The following is an 18909-nucleotide window of genomic DNA, read 5'->3' as shown; positions in this document are numbered from 1 at the left end:
ACACACACACACAAACACACACACTGCCTTTTCTTTCAGGTCACACTGGCATCTTGCAAATGCACCTTTATTCTGATATTCCTTTTGTTTTTTCTTCAGTTTTTCACAGGTGTGTGTGTGTGTGTGTGTGTGTGTGTGTGTGTGTGTGTGTGTGTGTGTGTGTGTGTGTGTGTGTTTGTGTAGGACCATCTCTATTTTGTGATGGAGTACATTAATGTGTGTGTGTGTTTGTGTAGGACCATCTCTATTTTGAGATGGAGTACATTAATGTGTGTGTGTGTGTGTGTGTGTGTGTGTGTGTGTGTGTGTGTGTGTGTTGGTATGTGTGTTTGTGTAGGACCGTTTCTATTTTGTGATGGAGTACATTAATGTGTGTGTGTGTGTGTGTGTGTGTGTGTGTGTGTGTGTGTGTGTGTGTGTTGGTATGTGTGTTTGTGTAGGACCGTCTCTATTTTGTGATGGAGTACATTAATGGTGGAGATCTGATGTACCAAATACAGCAAGTGGGTAAATTTAAGGAACCCCATGCAGTGTAAGTGATTTCACTCATTTTGACACTTCAAATGAATAGTGGGCTGTTATATTTTTAACATGTACGACACTTAAAGAATGTATATGATGCAGACTTTAACCTCAGTCCAAACCCAAGTCCAGAGCCGGCCCTGACCAATGTGGTCCCCTAGGTGAGATTTAGTTTGGTGCCCCCTGCATCATCAATCATCGGGTTCATTGTTTCAGTATTAAAAAAACAAATAAAAAGAAAATGAGTTATAAATATTACCATATGACAATAAATAAATATAAAGGTGTTGCACAAATAATATTTTACAATTATTTTACATAAGGTAGTGCAGAGAACAACTTTTAAATATTAATAATAAATAAATAAAAACCACCAGTGCAAATCAGGGCAATTTGCCTACTGCAATATTATTATTTCAAAAGTGCCTCTGAAATGAACAGAGGAGCATATGTGTGTTTTAATATATATTTATTTTAAAACTTGCTGAGCTAAGCTAATCATAGCACCTACTAGGACTGAGCGGTATAATGACAGTATTAAACCATTAAATTATGATTATATGGACTTTGCTTGTTTTCACATTTATTAATTGTTCATTTGTAAAAAAAAAAAAAAAAAAAAACGCATTCACGCGAGCGCCCCCCTGGACAGACGGCGCCTCTAGCATTTGCCTATGTCGCCTAATGGAAGGGCCGGCCCTGCCCAAGTCTAATACCTCACTGCGAGCCTCAATCCCCCTGCTTTATAAAAAAGAGGGTAGTACATCAATTCAATCATGTTTATCTGGTGTTTTTTGTGTGTGTGTGTGTGTGTGTGTGTGTGTGTGTGTGTGTGTGTGTGTGTGTGTGTGTGTGTGTGTGTGTGTGTGTGTGTGTGTGTGTGTGTGTGTGTGCGTGCGTGCGTGCGTGCGTGCGAGTGTAGGTTTTATGCTGCAGAGATTGCTATTGGTCTATTCTTCCTTCATTCAAAAGGCATTATCTACAGGTGAGTGACCTTGTCTCTGTTTGCAGAGATGGATAATTACCTTTGGGTCATGTTGAAGTGATTTCTAGCCAAACCTTCCAAGTGCCATTTTGACCATTGGTAAAATTTGGCATGGAAGACCAATCCTAACTATAGGGAAGAAGAGGTACTGATGGACCAAATACTGTTGCATATGTGTCAACTTTCTAACTTCTAGAACCAGAACATCCCTTAAATGGGCCAAGGAAGAGTAATTCAGGTGAATGTATTGAGTTCAGTGCTGCCGCAGATGGGTGTGTGTGTGTGTGTGTGTGTATATACCGAACGTTATTTTTACCAGTAGTGAATTGTGTCAGGAGAGAGTGAGACATATTTTGGTGAAAGGGTTTGCTGGAAATATAGTGGTTGGGCAATATTTCCCTTACCATGCCATGATACTTGGTATACGGTATTACCAAGGGGGCTTATGCTATTTAGCCATTCGTTTTGATGGGTTTATTCTCTCGCTGAAAAATGTCTACACGAAAACATGCAGGATTTAACAAGCCAAACCATGAGCGTTTGTGGCGTGAACACAGAACAGTTTGATGAGGAAACGCTGTGGTAGGTTTTTCAAGGGTTTTTCAAGGTTTTTCATTCGGGAAAACTGTCAGGCTTGAACAAGTTACACACGGGGACAAGAATATTGAATGCTTTGCTGAACAACTGCTTGGACAGTGGGCACAAGTGCGAGAGTACGTTCTGGTTAACATCTTTGATAAAGTGCGTTTAATTAACTTTTCACCATATCAGCGAGTCGTCGTCTCCATGGGTTACAGACTCACGACAATAAGCAGAAACCTCTGATGCTTCTCTGCGGTCATCTCCAGTCTGCTGCCGTCGGCTGCTTGTTCGTGCAGGGTGTAGTGTTCGTCTTCCTTTTCTCACTCTTCCACCGCTGTGGAGAAATGCGTGTCTGGTTTCAATCCTGTGCCCACTGTAACCATCTCTCCCTCTTGCCAAGATTTAGTCGCGTGCTGCGGCACAAGAGGTGTAGTCAGATTCGTAACCACCACGATATCAATGGCCAAGAAAGGGACACTAATTTAGCAACATTCTGTAAGCAGGGTTGCCAACTCTCACGCATTGAGCGTGAGACACACGCATTTGACCGTGTTCACACGCACATGGCTATCATTAGCCTATAGCTAGCATTATCCAAAAAAAAATGTGCGTGCCATATTTTGTCAATTGTGATTTTTACACCGCAATCGAAATTTGTCCTCCGCTTTTAACTCATCTGTGCAGTTAGAACACACACACGCACACACACACTAGTGATTACTAGGGGGCTGTGGATCACACATGCCCAGAGCGGTGGGCAGCCCTAGCCCGGCGCCCGAGGAGCAGTTGGGGTTAGGTGCCTTGCTCAAGGGCACCTCAGTCATGGCCTCAGGTCTGGGAATCGAACCCACGACCCTCTGGTCACAAGACCAGTTCCCTTCCACAGGACCATGACTGCCCCAAGGGCTAGCGGTTTTATGCTAACTAGCCATTTTAAAATGTTTAATGTTTCTTTTCAAAGTTTAGAGATAATAATCGTCTGAAATTTTAGACTATAGATTTTATTACAGCAGATATAAAGTGGCTTGATTCCATGACCAGTTGTACACAACTACGTTAGCTTAATGTTGGCTAATAACGGTGGCAGTTTTCAAAAAACCGTAACGGGGCTCGTATGGACTTCATCAAGTCTGCATGCTTTCTTTATTCTCTGTCAGACTTGTAGTAAACATAATTAGACTGCCGATTGTTTTTCTGCATCATAATATGCTAAGTTTACTTCCCTTATGTAGTCCTCGGTAGTTCTCTCGCTTTATTTATTTATATCTCCGACTATGTAGTTCCCGCGATATTTGATCGGTCAAGAAGCGTTCACGACCGCACTGTATGGAGTTCTCGTCTTGTACCAATCCGCACCTACAACTTTACTTCAGGAATAGGCTACACGTGTTTTAAATCGTTGACATGTTATTGTGAATGTACAAAAGTCACCATGACAACGTCAAAGGCACCGTCTACAAATTACTTTAATGAGGATGCAAGTGGCGGTCACAGACTCCACAGAGCATTGTAATTTGTAGTGGTCTAAATTGTTTAGGATGCACTTAATGTAATACAACTTGTTTCATGCTCTTATGATGGACCTCTCCATCATAAAAGCTATTGAAATTTTTAGACAAAAACTGACCACTACAAATTGGTGCAAGGTATAAATACCCATTTATAAGCTGCTGTACATCATGAATTTTAATACAACTTGCTTCCTTTGGTGTCTTATGGTGCGCAGTTATCTGTGGACTCTGTGACTGTCACTGTTTGTAGACGGTGCCTTTGGCGTTGTCGCGGTGACTTTAGTACATTCAAAATAACACGTTGTCAATGCGATTTAAAATACATTCCTGAAGTAAACAAAGTTGTAGGTGTTTGTTCTGGTTTATTTTGGTACTTTTGCTGATACCGTCTTAAAGTAGAAAGAATTCTGAATATGGGAACGTGAAACCAACTTTACCTCGGTGTAGTTATGTCGATTTAACGACATAAGTTCTCGTAATGACAACATGCTGAAGAAATATATTTTTTTACATTCTTGGTAGCAATACGCTTCTGTACAGTTCTGTACAGCCCATATGACATTTGCCACAGCACATGTCTAGCCCGACTCATGATATTTGGCCCATATCGGGCCCATATGATACTTGGGCCGTAACTGAGCCGTAAGTACCAAAAGTGGCCCAGATTAGGCCCATGTTTGCTATCTGAGCAGAATCCCAGCTTTTATTGTGTTTGTTCGCCTGACATCGTCAATATATCATCACTGTACAGCTTACACATATATATAGAAGAGCTGAAACTTCATTTTCTCAAGTCAAATGTTCATGATTGCAACAGATTTTAATGTAGCACTGACTGACTTGTAAAACATACGTGTGGGATTGCTTGCACCTGTTCAAGAAAAGGCTGCATTATTGCCTGGTCAGAGCCCCAATGCTATCGTCTGTTTAAAATCCGACTGTTTACTTCTTAAGTGATTATATACATTTATTTAGTTACACCAGTAAGCAATGTGCAAATCAAAAAAAATTGCAGTCTTATAAAAAATATTTGTGTACAGGCATATGCAAAAACTGCACTGTATAAGCAAGCATCAGGACCGTTCTCCCAGCGATCCAAAAGGAGTTTGGACATGAACAATGGTGTTTCCAGCATGATGGAGCACCATGTTGCAAGGCAAAAGTGATGACCAAGAGGCTCAGGGAACAAAACATTGAGATTTTGGGTCCATAGCCAAAAAACTCCCCAGATCGCAATCCCACTGAGAACCTGTTGTCAATCCTCAAAAAGAAGGTGGACAAACAAAAACCCAGAAACTCTGATCAATTCCAAGCACTGATTAGGCAAGCGTGGGCTGCCATCACTCAAGGTTTTGCTCAGAAGCTGATATCCAGCATGTCAAGGTGAATAACAGAAGTCTTAAAGAAGAGTCAACACTGTAAATATTAAGTCCTTGTTTTAACTGGATGTTTTGATCAATAAAAAGGTTGTTTTAAAGGAATTCTTATAATTGTACTTCATTATGTCATATAAACATCTGACAAAAGGTTTTCAAAAAACTGAGGCAGCAAACTAAAAAACAAAATTTGTGCCATGCTTAAAATATTTAGCCATGCCTCTATGGTGTCGTGTTCACTGATGATCACATATCTGTTGTGAACATCAGCACGTGTACATCTTGTCGAGCTTTGTTATGCGGGATGGTTGTTTTCTAAAAGTATTTCCTATGAGATACTTCACGCTGGCAATCAAGTGTTTGGATCACAGCTTTCAAATATATGTTTTTTGACCATGTGAAACGACACCATTTATTTTAAAAGATATTTTGTAACCACTAATTTAGTAGTTTTCTAACCACTAGTTGATTTGGCAAAAGCACCTGTTACTTTAGTTGGGGCAGTGGCGTTGTAGTCTTCCAGAAGCAGACATGCGGCTTTATGATGTTGACTGCATTTGTGAGACAAGTAAATTGGGCTTAATTTTCAGATGCTAATGTGTGTTCCACGTATTTCCAATATTTGGCTGTGACTGTTTTGTGATAAATCTGAAATATTGGTTCATCAAGGTTGGCTGGCTCTCGCTTCATTTGGAACAAATACAGAATACTGCCAAATTACAGTATCAGTACAAATCTCTCTCTCTCTCTCTCTCTCTCTCTCTCTCTCTCTCTCTCTCTCTCTCTCTCTCTCTCTCTCTCTCTCTCTCTCTCTCTCTCTCTCTCTCTCTCTCTCTCTCTCTCTCTCTCTGTGTGTGTGTTTTTTTTCTGTCTGGCATGCCACCATTTTTAAATACCTTCAACATTTAAATAGTAGGATATACTATTGCCTTCATACCAAGACTGCTGTAAATAATTCCTTAAAGTACTTTTAATTGGTGATTGTGTTGGGAACAGTAGTCATGACTTGCGGTTCTATCATCTCTCTTCTGTTCCTCTGTAGAGACCTGAAGTTGGATAATGTGATGTTGGATTCGGAGGGCCACATTAAGATCGCCGATTTTGGGATGTGCAAAGAGAACATGTTTGACGGCACGAACACGAAAACATTCTGTGGAACTCCAGATTACATTGCCCCTGAGGTGAGAGAGAGAGAGAGAGAGAGAGAGAGAGAGAGAGAGAGAGAGAGAGAGAGAGAGAGAGAGAGAGAGAGAGAGAGAGAGAGAGAGAGAGAGAGAGAGAGAGAGAGAGAGAGAGAGAGAGAGAGAGAGAGAGAGAGAGAGAGAGAGAGAGAGAGAGAGAGAGATGGTGTACTGTGTAAATGGAGGTACGGTGTAGGACAGAATACTGTGCTAATGGAGGTATAGGGTAGGTCTGTGTACTGTGCTAATGGAGGTATAGGGTAGGTCTGTGTACTGTGCTAATGGAGGTATAGGGTAGGTCTGTGTACTGTGCTAATGGAGGTATGGTGTATTAGTGAAACTTTAAATCAATGTTTCCACTTAGCTGTCTTTGCTTCATTTGTTCATCAATAAGTCATATACACATATGCTTGTTCTGATAAATGAAAGAAAATTAATTCTCTTCCTAATGAACGAGTTTAAAAACATTTTAAGCTTGTATTTTGTCACGAGATAAATACAGCACAAGTGCCATTTAGTGAAAGCAAACAAATGTATTTTATCAAAATACAAAACAATTGTTCTACAAATACATTTTAAACCAGTAGAGATGACGAACATGGTCGTAAAACATTTTGTGAGTGTTTTCCTTGCCGTCCCAGTGCTTGTGTGGTTTCACGAAGTGCTAATGAGGGTGTTCTTAAAGGGAACAGCATAGCTCAAAGCTCCATCTGGTCCACACATGTACATGAAATCAAAAACTTATGTTGTATTTTATTAGATTTTTAAACGGCTTTTAATGTGTATGCACTGTGTAAATGAACACATTTTAAGTTGTGTTTAATGTTAGATAAGGCACTTTAATGTGTGTGTGAGTATGTGTGATGTAAGAGATTATCTCAATGTTCTCCTTTGCAGATAATTGCCTATCAACCCTACGGCAAGTCAGTGGACTGGTGGGCCTATGGTGTTCTTCTGTATGAGATGTTAGCAGGACAGGTACAATAATGCCAAACTCAACACGCATCAGTACAAAAACTGCAGACGTATAATTACTGTATGGAAATTATCCAGTGTTCCAAATTAGCCCGTGCCTTCATAGTTTTTTGCTAAAGCAGTGCAGATGAATGAATAATAATGACTTTAATTAGCCCTTCTTCTCCACAGCCTCCGTTCGATGGCGAAGATGAAGACGAGCTTTTCCAGTCTATCATGGAGCACCACGTGTCCTACCCTAAATCCATGTCTAAAGAGGCAGTGGCCATATGCAAGGGTGTAGGTGTACACACACACACACACATCCATTCACTCACTCGCACACAATTACCTACACACGCACGCACACACTACACACATGTACACATGTACACCTACATATCAAACGTTCACGAAGACCTCTGATTAATTTTTACACACACACACACACACACACACACACACACACCCTGCACACGTGCTTCCTCTTGATCTGTTGTTTGTGGGTTTCAGCTGATGACCAAACATCCAGGCAAGCGTTTGGGGTGTGGTCCAGAGGGGGAGAGAGACATTAAGGAGCACGCGTTCTTCCGTTACATGGACTGGGAGAAACTGCAGAACAAAGAGGTTCAACCTCCATTTAAACCCAAAGCAGTAAGTGATATGCCCCTTCTGCTACTTTTGTTGCTAACAGATATTTGAGTGATTGGCACACTGATTCTTGTGTCTGGATAGATTTGTTCAGTGATGGGTAGCTCTAGGTTCTCTACAGTGTAGCAATCAAATTTTTGATTTGATTCCTGCGACTGAAAACACCAGTACTTTTCTTAAAAAAAAAAAAAAAAAAAGTCAGTGTTTAAACTACAGTTCTGTGCACAATAATTTTGAGGTACGTTTGCAGAAACGTTTACAGCAGGGCTAATCAACTATATTTTTCTGCGGGCCAAATTTGGCAGATAACTCTGACCTGTGGTCAAGGGGGGCGTAACACTCGTGACGGAGTGTTTCTTCAATAGCCCTGAAATAAATGCTCCGGTTTAAAATTAATTCTCCCGTCAAAATAAAAAAATATATTTTTAACAATTTATTCTGGGTTCAGATGGGATGGCATTTGGGTCCGTATCCGGACCGAGATCCGTTGGTTGCGGACCACGGAAATAGAAATTTGCAGAGTTAATCAGGAATGAGATTGGGTCCGGACAGGACTGCGTTCGGGTCCAGATCCGGACTGCGGTCCGCCTGTTAGTGACCTCTGGTTTACAGAAATGTAATCAAAAATTTGTTGGCAGAATCTGAAAAGGGTTACTTTGTTGACGCAGTTGCAGTGGTTTAAATGGTTATGGAGCAAGCACTGTACCGTTTACCGCGCGCAATTATCAGCTGCACAGTAGTCGAAACCGAGAAACACCTGCTGCACAGATGAATCTGAGTGTAGCGATGGCCACTGGTGCTCTGAGCAACGCCGAGTGATCAGCTCATGTCAGCGGGGCAGCTGATGAGGGAAGGTAGACGGCAGGCTTGGGGAGAGACGCCATCCGCTCTCTGTTCTGCATGGGTCGCTCCGCACGTAGAAGGCCACGCGTTTACCACCACGGCCCACGTAACATGTAGCAATAGCTGGTCTGTTCTGATCTTCGCATCGCTGCCTGTGCTGGGGGGGTTTCTGTGGTGTACTGCATGTCCGTTCCTGTATCTCACCTGGTACAGCTGTTAAGAGTAAAAAACTATCAGCGCTAAAACCACAAAGCTGGTGTCAGTCAGGCAGCTTAGCAAAAAAAAAAAAAGAAAGCTGAACTTGAAGTTGAACTTGAAATCTGGTGGAAATTGATAGAAAATGCACATTAACTTGCTGCAGTGGTGTCTGAGACAAGACAATCACCACATCTATATATAGATCATTATTTCGGTGGAGTTTTTTTTTTTTTTTTTTTTGCTATGAAGATTTTATAGTTTAAAACAAAAACTGGTAATACAGCTAAATGTATTAGTGGATTTGTTGTTTTTTAAAATACAGTGATATTATTATTATTATTTTTTTTTTAAACATTCATCTTATGTGTAGCTTAGCTGCATAGTATCTAATCAGGTCCAAAATTGAGTCCTCAAAGCACAGTGGTTCTGTGTTCACCTGTAATACGGGTGTGAAACTTTATCTGTTCTGGGCTGTTAAGGCATTCCTGCCAGATCTCATACATCACAGAATGTATATCATATCAGACACCACTGGTGTGAAGGTAAGTTGTTTTAGACTATACCTCCAGAGCTGCTCTGTAGTGCCTATGTTATGTAAAAACCTGATTTATTTTTTTTAAGAGAACTGTTTGCTACTGCTTTATCTTGAAGGAACTTCAGAACTTAATTTTAGTGGTGGTTACAGTACGTGGATATGATGGTAGTTATTGTGCATGGATATAACGGTAGTCATATGGGTTTTACGGTATGTGGATATATTGGTAGTTATTGTGTAGGGATATAACAGTAGTCATATGGGTTTTACAGTATGTGGATATAATGGTAGTTATTGTGTAGGGATATAGCAGTATGAGTCATATGGGTTTTACAGTATATGGATATAATGGTAGTTATTGTGTAGGGATATAACAGTAGTCATATGGGTTTTACAGTATGTGGATATAATGGTAGTTATTGTGTAGGGATATAACAGTAGTTATATGGTTTTTACAGTATGTGGATATAATGGTAGTTATCGTGTAGGGATATAACAGTAGTTATATGGTTTTTACAGTATGTGGATATAATGGTAGTTATCATGTAGGGATACATGATATGGGTTTTTCTCTGTGCTGCCCGATGTGAAGTGGAGTGTTTTTCACTAACACTGCATGTCACTCACACACTCGCTCCATCGATTTCGCTAATGAAACTAGACATCTTCCACCTCCTAATTAAACAAATGTTTCCTCAACATTTGTTGAATTTAAGTTTTTGTTTTCAGTATTATATTGGACAAATATATGGGATTAAAACATTAGAAGTTAGTATTCATATTCAATTAATCTTGCTAATCCAAAATCTTGTTAATCCTGACTGGAAAGTGTTGGATCTTATTGTCAATGGGGTATTTTACAGCAATATCTCAATGTTTTAATCCGTTTCAGTTGTTTTCTCTACGCTTCCTATATAAGGCTCTCGATGTTGCTTTTCCCATGTTTATCACTTTTTGTCATAATTTTTTTGTTTATTATTTGGATCTCCATCCTCCCATCCCTCTCTTCTCTCGTCCTCTCCACAGTGTGGTCGAGAAGCAGAGAACTTTGACCGTTTTTTCACCCGTCATCCTCCAGTCCTGACCCCTCCCGACCAGGAAGTGATTGTTAACCTGGACCAGGACGAGTTCCAGGGTTTCTCGTACATTAATGCAGACTTCTCAGCTCAGGAATACAAGTAGCCAGTGTCGTCATGGCACTTACAAAAGGGGACCAATCAGGTTGCAGAGTTTGAAACGACCATGAATGAATGAACCAAGCACAACAGCAAGAACAGGGTCAAATTAAGTCAGAGTGTCAGTGGACCTAGTTTGAACCTACATTCACTCTCCCATTTATTTCATATAATTCATCCTGGTTAATCAGTGGAAGTTCAAACGAAATTGTAATGCGTAGACACCGATCATCCACTTTTGAGTAGAATTGAGCTTATGAAGTGAATGAATTCTAGAGCATATGACCGTGGTTTGGCTTTTCAAATCCAACCATTTAACAGTGGTATTTCATGCGCTGTTATCTCATATTTCTCAACACCGTTGACATTGATGCAATGTCTTGACAACCTAGTAAGTACTTTCTAGTCATTTGTATTTGATCTTATGAATACCATGTTTACATATAATTTGTCTATTTTTACATTCTTTTATTGTACTATGATCACATAATCCAGAAACTCTATAAAAAAAAAAAACGAATGATAGGCAAAATAAAACAGCAGCTGGTACAGTTCCAACAGCAAATGCCAAATCTTTGTCCGATTGATGCATTTTGTAGCTTACATGATGTACATCTTGCCCTTTCATGACCACTTCTAAAAGTGCCATGCTGGATGCGCTGAGCTGTGTAATGTTATTGATCCGAATGTTCACTAGGTCAGTCTGTTCTCTTGCCTTTTGGGTGTGTGTTCAGCAGGGTGTAGATACCAAGCTATGCTGTTGCTACACACATCTGTGCCAAGTTGGAGATCAGAGGTGAACGTTTAGATTTTGGCACATTTTGAAGGAGTTGCTTTGTCATGCCATGTGGTGGGAACATTAGACATTATGCATGAACACACGTGATCCTGAGAAAGCTTGTTTGGTTATGTTGGACTTTGCAACTTATTTCAGTTCCCAAAGTGGTATTATCATTGACATTGACATTATTATGAAAAAGAGAATATATCTTTTTGTGATCATTCTTCCAAATCTATGGTGTGTGTGTGTGAATTTGTTTTACCAAATTTCAGTGCCCTCTGGTATTTGGAAGAGAATTGTGTATTTAATGGTGGACTGTTTCTATACAAAGACATTTCAGTATATATTTAGAATATATTAATAATCTGTATGTTTTACCTTTTTGTTCAAGCGTACAAAAGCACAAATAATTACCATAAACTGGAAACAAATTGGTCATGATGAATACTGTGGTCATGCAACTTTTTTTCATACAGGTATTTATTATTTAGGGTTTGTCTTGATTTAGCCAGTTCACCTGGAGCACAAATAAAGACATGGATACATTAAGCTAGGTTTGTTCACACACGTGATTTGGGATTGATCTCAATAGATGACTAGCCTAGCATCTCCATGATGTGTCCAGTCCTAGAAACTCATGAAGGTCTGAAGATTAATGGTTAAATATGTTTCATGTCTCATGAAAAGATTTGTTATTTTTAGACCATTTTTCCATCTTAATATTTCTATGGATTATTCCTTTCACATGTTTCATTTTGTGTCAGATTTTACAGATTTTAACAATTTACACATCTGATGTCATCAGAATTGCATTGGAAACGTATTAAATAATAATACAGAATAGTTTTGCAAGTTTCATGATTTGATGTAAATTTTGGGCAATGTGACCAGCACATTCTAGGAATTTTCAAACGTTTAACGAACTGATGCAGAATTTGGGCGGTGTCAACAGCATCAAATTATAAAACCATAATCAAAGCACAACTGCATTTTCAAGCCATATAAGCTGTCCAATGACCACACATTTACAATACATCTGTGCCTACACACACACACACTTCACACACACTTTAACTTGGCAAAACAGGCCCTAGGGCATTGCTCACAAAAAAACATTGTTGACTACTGGAAAAGGGCATTGGAGAGCCTGCGTGAGTGTGTGTGCGTGCGCGAGTGTATGTGCGTGCGCGAGTGTGCATGTGTGTGTATATGTAAGCAAGCAAGAGATACCCCCTTTAGTGCTGATCCTGTAGAGAAGCCCATGGTACAGCTGCTCTGTAGGCCTACAGGACCAGGCACTCAAGTGGCTCCCCTCCCCAAGGACCTTCACTCCCATGCTGGGATGCATGGTGAGGGAACTCCTCTGGGCCCCGGCGAGAAGGTAGGAAAGAATGGGCCATCCGTGACCGTTGCCGTCCTGCTGCTCCTGCTATTTCATGCTTTCTAGAACATGACCTGTCTCGTCGATTGTCTGCTAAATTCAGCAGGGCTATCTGCCCTGCTTGTGTGCTCTACACGCTCTTGTGTGTGGCCCCGGTGAAGGGGAGTGGGTCTGATGTGAGTCTGACTGTGGTCCGTTAACTGTTATAGCCTGTCCTTTTTTGTGACTCTTCTCTTTCGATTGTCGGCGTGTTCTGCCCCTCTGACGGTCTTAACCCTCCAACTTTCCCTATTTTAGCTGCTTCACTCTTGTTTTCTGACCCCATTCAGTTAAATGGCCTCCGTGTCTCTTAGCTGCTAACTGTCGGTCTCCTGTCAGCTGATGCTCAGTGCTGCCATGTCGGCCTGTTACTATTCTGTTTGTTCACAGTGTCATTGATCTTCTGTGGTGCTCTCTTCCATGTCAGAAAGGAAGAGCTTACTTCTGTGATCTTTCTAGCTCTGTGTTTCCCTCTCAAACCTCATGCTGAGTGTGGTGAAGTAGTTGTGATGGTATCTGTTGGTGTGCATGTGTGTGGGCGCATGCATCGATGTCGTCCTTACCCAGAAAACCTGACGACTACTACGTCAAAACTGACTCTCCCTGTTTAGTCCTGAGACGTGCGCATGAAATAGTGGTGTATTCCACTCTCTGAGGGTGTTGTGTGGATCTACTTCAGGAATAATCACTCACTGATAGAATAGGCTGGATATACCATTGTGTGCTAGATTTAGTTTGAATCATTTAAACCAGTAATGTCTCAGCACAGGGCACACCATAAATATGGTGAAGAACTATATGATGAGAGAATTTGTGTGTGTTTTTATTCATTTTCCTGTACTTGCCCAAGTAGGTCAAATCAATAGTCTCTCTCTCTCTCTCTCTCTCTCTCTCTCTCTCTCTCTCTCTCTCTCTCTCTCTCTCTCTCTCTCCTCTCTCTCCTCTCTCTCTCTCCCTCTCTCTCTCTCTCTCCTCTCTCTCCTCTCTCTCTCTCTTCTCTCTCTCTCAACCTCTCAACTAGCAAGCTCTTCTCAAAAGAATATTTGCATTTATTAGTGTGTGTTTGCATGTTGTTGGCACATTGCTGACAATATGTCTGGAATTATTATGAATTATATTACAGCTATATGTGCGAAAATTACCTTAAGACAATTGTACCATCTTGTAAGCAGTAGTTATATATGTAAACGCAGTGAGTGTCCAAATGTCTGAACCCAACATTTCAACATTTGAATATCACAAGTTTTCTTTTAATATATTTCATATTTTTATATTAACTTTTAACAGGTGATACTGATTATTATGCATTAACACTTTTTCATAGCTGTGAGAACTTTCTCAAAAACCGTGTGCACACTATTTGTTGAATTCGTATAAACTTTGCTTATATTAACAAATAGCCCCAGACATTTCTTACACAGTTGGCATCTCCTTAACGAATGCCTGAGATTGCCCCAATTTGCATTTTCTTTGTTACTTGTTGTTTGTATCAAATTCAGAGAAGAACTACTAAACTCGTATCCTAGGGGTTGAAAAACTGCCCCAGTGCAAAGCTACAACAAAACTCCAGTGAACTCTTTTGGACATTTGGACTGTGCTGTGAATACATATAAGCCTACGTCTGTGGTTAAAGAGAAATCCTAATGCTTTTTGTAGTGCTATAACAAATTATGACTAGACCTAATGTAGTCCGTTTTTAATACGTGTCAAATAGCCGTTTTCTTTTCTCTCACTCTGCTCTTCGAAATCTGTCTTGTAGAAAAACCGACGTGATGCTGGGAACTTCGATAAGGAGTTTACCAAAATGGCAGTCGATCTCACCCCAACGGATAAACTCTTCATTATGAATCTGGACCAGAACGAGTTCCAAGGCTTCTCCTACACCAATCCAGAGTTCATCATTCAGGTTTAACGCCAGTCGTAGCTGGCGTCTCCTCTCCGGCTGCACGGTGGTTCCCCCATCAGCTGGGACAGGGAGAGGCTGGTTTGAGGAGTTCTACAACGTTCTAGCTTCCCTGTTGCAGCACTTGCTCTAAGCCCAACCGGTCTCAGCAGAGTCTCCAACATTGGACCAGGAGGACAGAGCAGTGGCAACGGTGTTCGTCTCCATGAGAATGTCTCGTCATCTCCATGAGAATTTCTTTGTCTTGTTTGCCACTCAGTCGTTCTAGTATGCTAATACATTAGCCATGCCACAGGTTCAGTTTGGTGTGACCAGGTCAGGTTGCATGGAACCAAAGTCAGGATTGATCGTATTTCTTTTTCAAAGAATGTTCAAGCATCACTTAAAACCTTAAGAAATGACATCAAAGCTCTTAAGGTCTTACAATGTGTGCCACTGGGCTTGCGCCATTTAGAAATGCCAAAAGCTAATGTTCTGCTAATCATCCAGTTTGCCCATAGTACTTGATTGGAAATTGAACCGACATTCATATCAGTTGAGAAAGGCAATCTTAACATTAACATGTAGCTATTAACTTGCTATTGCTATAATGACTGAATATAATTTTGCTTGGACATTATGAGAATCCTCCATTACACGAAATGGAGGGAAAATGGTAAGCAGCAGTGCCAGACGTGAAGGCAAAATGTAAAAGTGGAATCATCCCGTACACGTCATTTGTGATTATAGTTCAAAGTAACACAAGTGCAGTCTTACATTTCATTACCACCACTGCTCACTTCGCAGCAGTGAAGTGAGAGGGTGACTAGCACCGGCATGCCTCTGCAAGAGCAGTGTCACAAAAGATCTTAAGTATTTGTCTTACCCGTCTGCTGCTGATCACAGCGCAGTGCTTTGCTGTTTATAAAAGAATATTAGTGCAGTAAGAACATGAACTCTACATATGCAAATGTTTGATTTTCCTCCTTACTTGTTTTTGATTTGTTCCATACATATCACATGACCATGAACCATAATCAGAATTTAAGCAACTTGATTGCGCAGTATGGTAATTAAGATTCAGACAATACATTTGTTTTCATAAGAGAACCATTTAATACTGTAAAAGTATTTGGACAATATCTTTGATTTATCTTTATATCTCTTTGTACGTCACTTAGCATCTAAAATTGTTAACGGTTGGTGTTGGCATATGGAGCATTTTAAGTGTTTTTACCTGCTCTGAACGATTCCTTCACCCACATAGTGGAACAAAAGTATGAGCTTCTGGCTTTCCACTGTTTCTTCTTATACTGGTTTGCTCATTTGCAGACCCAGAAAACAGCAAGTAATTTGGATGGCATACAGCCATAGGAGACCATGGTGGAACTATTGAATCACACTAACCACTGAGTCATTCTAACCGAATCAACACAGTTGGCTCTTGTGCAGATTCACATGTAGCCGTTTGTGGTTTTGCTTTCTTTTTTCTTTTTTTTTGGTAAAAAATCTATTTTCTTGCTTTTTTTACTCCTTGTACATTTTGTCTTTGTATACTGTAACGTGCTTTCGTTTTGAAGCATTTTACACATCACAACTAATATTCACCAGTTACATGGTACCCATGCTAGTCTTGTGAGTGTCTATGATCTTTGTCCGCATTATGTAGCATAGGCCTGTGAAGTTTTAAACGCGTGTGTCTGCACACTGCAGTGTATCTTCTGCCATTGTAGACCTCGGCACGCAGTCCTCTGGCCAGTCATTGCAGGCTGGTCTCATTCTACAGGAGCACTGCTAACCCAACACCCGTCCAGCCGCAGTCCTGTGGTGAGACGTCGACCACTGATTGAAGGCTCGATTATTTCTAATCAACCGTACATGGCAATCAGCCGTACATGGCATTCGATGGGCTATTGATTCTTAACTCTACACCCACATGGGCCACCTACAGTAGGTGTTACTACTGTGGCTGGTGAGAGCGTGTGATTGTAACAGGCTCTAATTAAAAATATCATGCACTTTCTATAAATTTTTACCTTACATTTTCCTCTAGAACAATTCCATGTGATGCACTCTGTCAAATGATTAATAAGAAACACCACTGCTGTATATTACTGATGTGAGCAAAAAAACGTTCTTAAATTATGTAAATGCGGCCAGAGAACTTCTTGTTAAAACAGGACTGTAATGGTCTGTTATAGATGTAGACTGCTCTATAAACTGAGAGCTGGTTTTAGGTCATTTGAGGTGCTTACGTTATAAAATAACTGGTTTTTTTTTTATTTCATGACATAAAATCTAACACATGGTTCAAGCATCTGATATACCAGTGGTGAGAATCATTATTAATAAAGTTTGAGTTGGAGTCTAGTTGACAAGCTTTACAGTGAAAAGAACAGATGTGTGTTCTACTGTGGTTCAAGCCATTTACACAAGTTTCAAATGTAACACTTCACCCAAACTTGTGTTTTTTCCTCTTTGTTCGTGTGTGTTTTAAATTTGCATTCAATACAGATCAAATGACCAAATCCTTAGTTGGAAAAAATTGCACATCACACATTTTGGATGTAAGCAGTGTTTTGGGGACATTAGTAACATTACACGTGTTTAGGTTGTATGCAGTGTTTTGGGGACCTCACTATGTGCCATGTGTCTAGAGGACTCCTGAAGGAGTTCCAGCCACCCTATGCATGCCTGGTAGAGCAATTGCTCTTTTAACTGTTTATCTATTTGCCAAATGTGTCAGTATGGTGATTGGATCTGTTGTAGCCTAGGTCCTTAAGGGTTAAAACAAAAGAGTTATTTCTATGTTTTTTGTTTAACTTTGTATATAGATATGCAGCATTTAAAACAATGTGTATATATATATAATGCATTCTAGTCTTCCATATGGAAAAACATCATTGTGGTCCTGTAATCAGTGATGAGTTTTCTACTGTCTTTGAGCAATGAACCAGAGAAAGGAGGATAATATGAATAGATAAAATACAGCAATAGGAAAATGTTTAAGGGGAAAAAGTTTGGATTACAGGAACTTGTAATCAAGTTAGTGGTTATCATGACAGGAAGCATTCTCCATCTGCTAGCATGGATTAGCATAGTGAGATGGTGGTTCATGAGCTGCCTGGACAGACATTTTTTTATCTTTCTTTTCTGCATGTGTGCCAAGGGCACACACATCAGTTTGAAACGTGATTAAACGCAGCAAGGGTTTAATGTTGGAGTGTTAGTAATAAATGAAGGCTTCAAAGGGCTTCCTATACCAACCAACACCCCCCCCCCCCCCCCCCCGTCAAACACTATTACTATGCAAGACAGATGCATGTCAACAACCTAGCTACCAAGTCTAAACTACATTCAGACGAGAGCCATGTCTACAGCCTGAGATGGAGGAGGAGTCTCTGGTGATGGCAGTGATGTTTTGCATGTTCCTTCATCTGTACGTATGTAGGACAAATTAAAGGTGACGTTTCCAAAGCTGCACGTGTTCATCCGTTTGTGTGAGCGTGCGTATGGCTGAGTGCACGGTATGTCATGTGATGTGATGCCAAAACAGGGAGGTTTGTAAAGGTAGAATCATTTAATTTGTATCCAAAAGTATTTTCCCAATTATGGAATACTCATTTTACTAATTTATTCGTGACACACTGGGGACAGTTATTTTTAGTTACATATACATATGTTTGTCTATATTTACAGCATAGCTTTCCATATATGATATACAGTATATTGGCTACATCTTTGTCAGTAACTTCTACTGTCCACGTGTATTTCCAACATTTTCCAATTCTTAATGTATTCAAAATGCCCCTTTCTTGCTCCTAGAGGTCTTGCTTATTTATGCAACCTCTTCAAACAGGAAGCTTATAGTCAACAGAAGGTACTTGATTACTACTGATTTGTTCATCATTGTATTGTAATGTACACAGTATATTTTTAACTGTGTCCAATTTTCTCCTTAATTTATGTTGAGTCCCTTTTTTTGGACTCTTTTCCTTAGTTCTATTGCAATAAATTCATGAAACAAGGATTCAGGTCTCAAATGAATATAATTTAGATTCTCCACACAGTCTAATTGGGTCGTCTTTACTTCTTATTGATGCCTAAAGCTATGTGTGTTGACACAATTCTTTATTGTTTGACCAGGTCCTCCAAAATTCACGTTTTTTTCCCCCATGTTCTTCATATTAGTTTTCCGATTGACGATGAGCTGTGCAATGATTATTTTAATAATAACGTTGTTTTAGAGAGTAACGTTTTATATATATATATATATATATATATATATATATATATATATAGCTAATGTATTA

At 40.0% G+C, this 18909-nt stretch overlaps 1 protein-coding gene across 3 annotated transcripts in view; it reads left to right on the top strand.

The window, feature by feature from the left end:
• The window catches only part of LOC143491219 (protein kinase C beta type), a 31709-nt gene extending 14539 nt beyond the window's left edge, over positions 1 to 17170 (top strand). For 2 of the 3 annotated variants that reach the window (XM_076990037.1, XM_076990039.1), the window contains 7 exons: positions 441 to 532; positions 1445 to 1507; positions 6019 to 6157; positions 7055 to 7135; positions 7304 to 7411; positions 7625 to 7765; positions 10365 to 12137. In XM_076990037.1, coding sequence (XP_076846152.1) covers positions 441 to 532; positions 1445 to 1507; positions 6019 to 6157; positions 7055 to 7135; positions 7304 to 7411; positions 7625 to 7765; positions 10365 to 10520 — 780 coding nt within the window. In that variant the 3' untranslated portion in view covers positions 10521 to 12137. Of the gene's footprint in view, positions 1 to 440; positions 533 to 1444; positions 1508 to 6018; positions 6158 to 7054; positions 7136 to 7303; positions 7412 to 7624; positions 7766 to 10364; positions 12138 to 14473 lie in introns of those variants that run through there. The other variant, XM_076990038.1, reaches the window with a different exon arrangement.
• The last annotated feature ends 1739 nt before the right edge of the window (positions 17171 to 18909 follow it).

This window comes from Brachyhypopomus gauderio, unplaced genomic scaffold, assembly GCF_052324685.1.
Source record: "Brachyhypopomus gauderio isolate BG-103 unplaced genomic scaffold, BGAUD_0.2 sc72, whole genome shotgun sequence".
NCBI classification, from domain to species: Eukaryota; Metazoa; Chordata; class Actinopteri; order Gymnotiformes; family Hypopomidae; genus Brachyhypopomus; species Brachyhypopomus gauderio.
The sequence above is the reverse complement of the archived record's forward strand: the minus strand, read 5'-3'. Positions and strand labels throughout refer to the sequence as shown.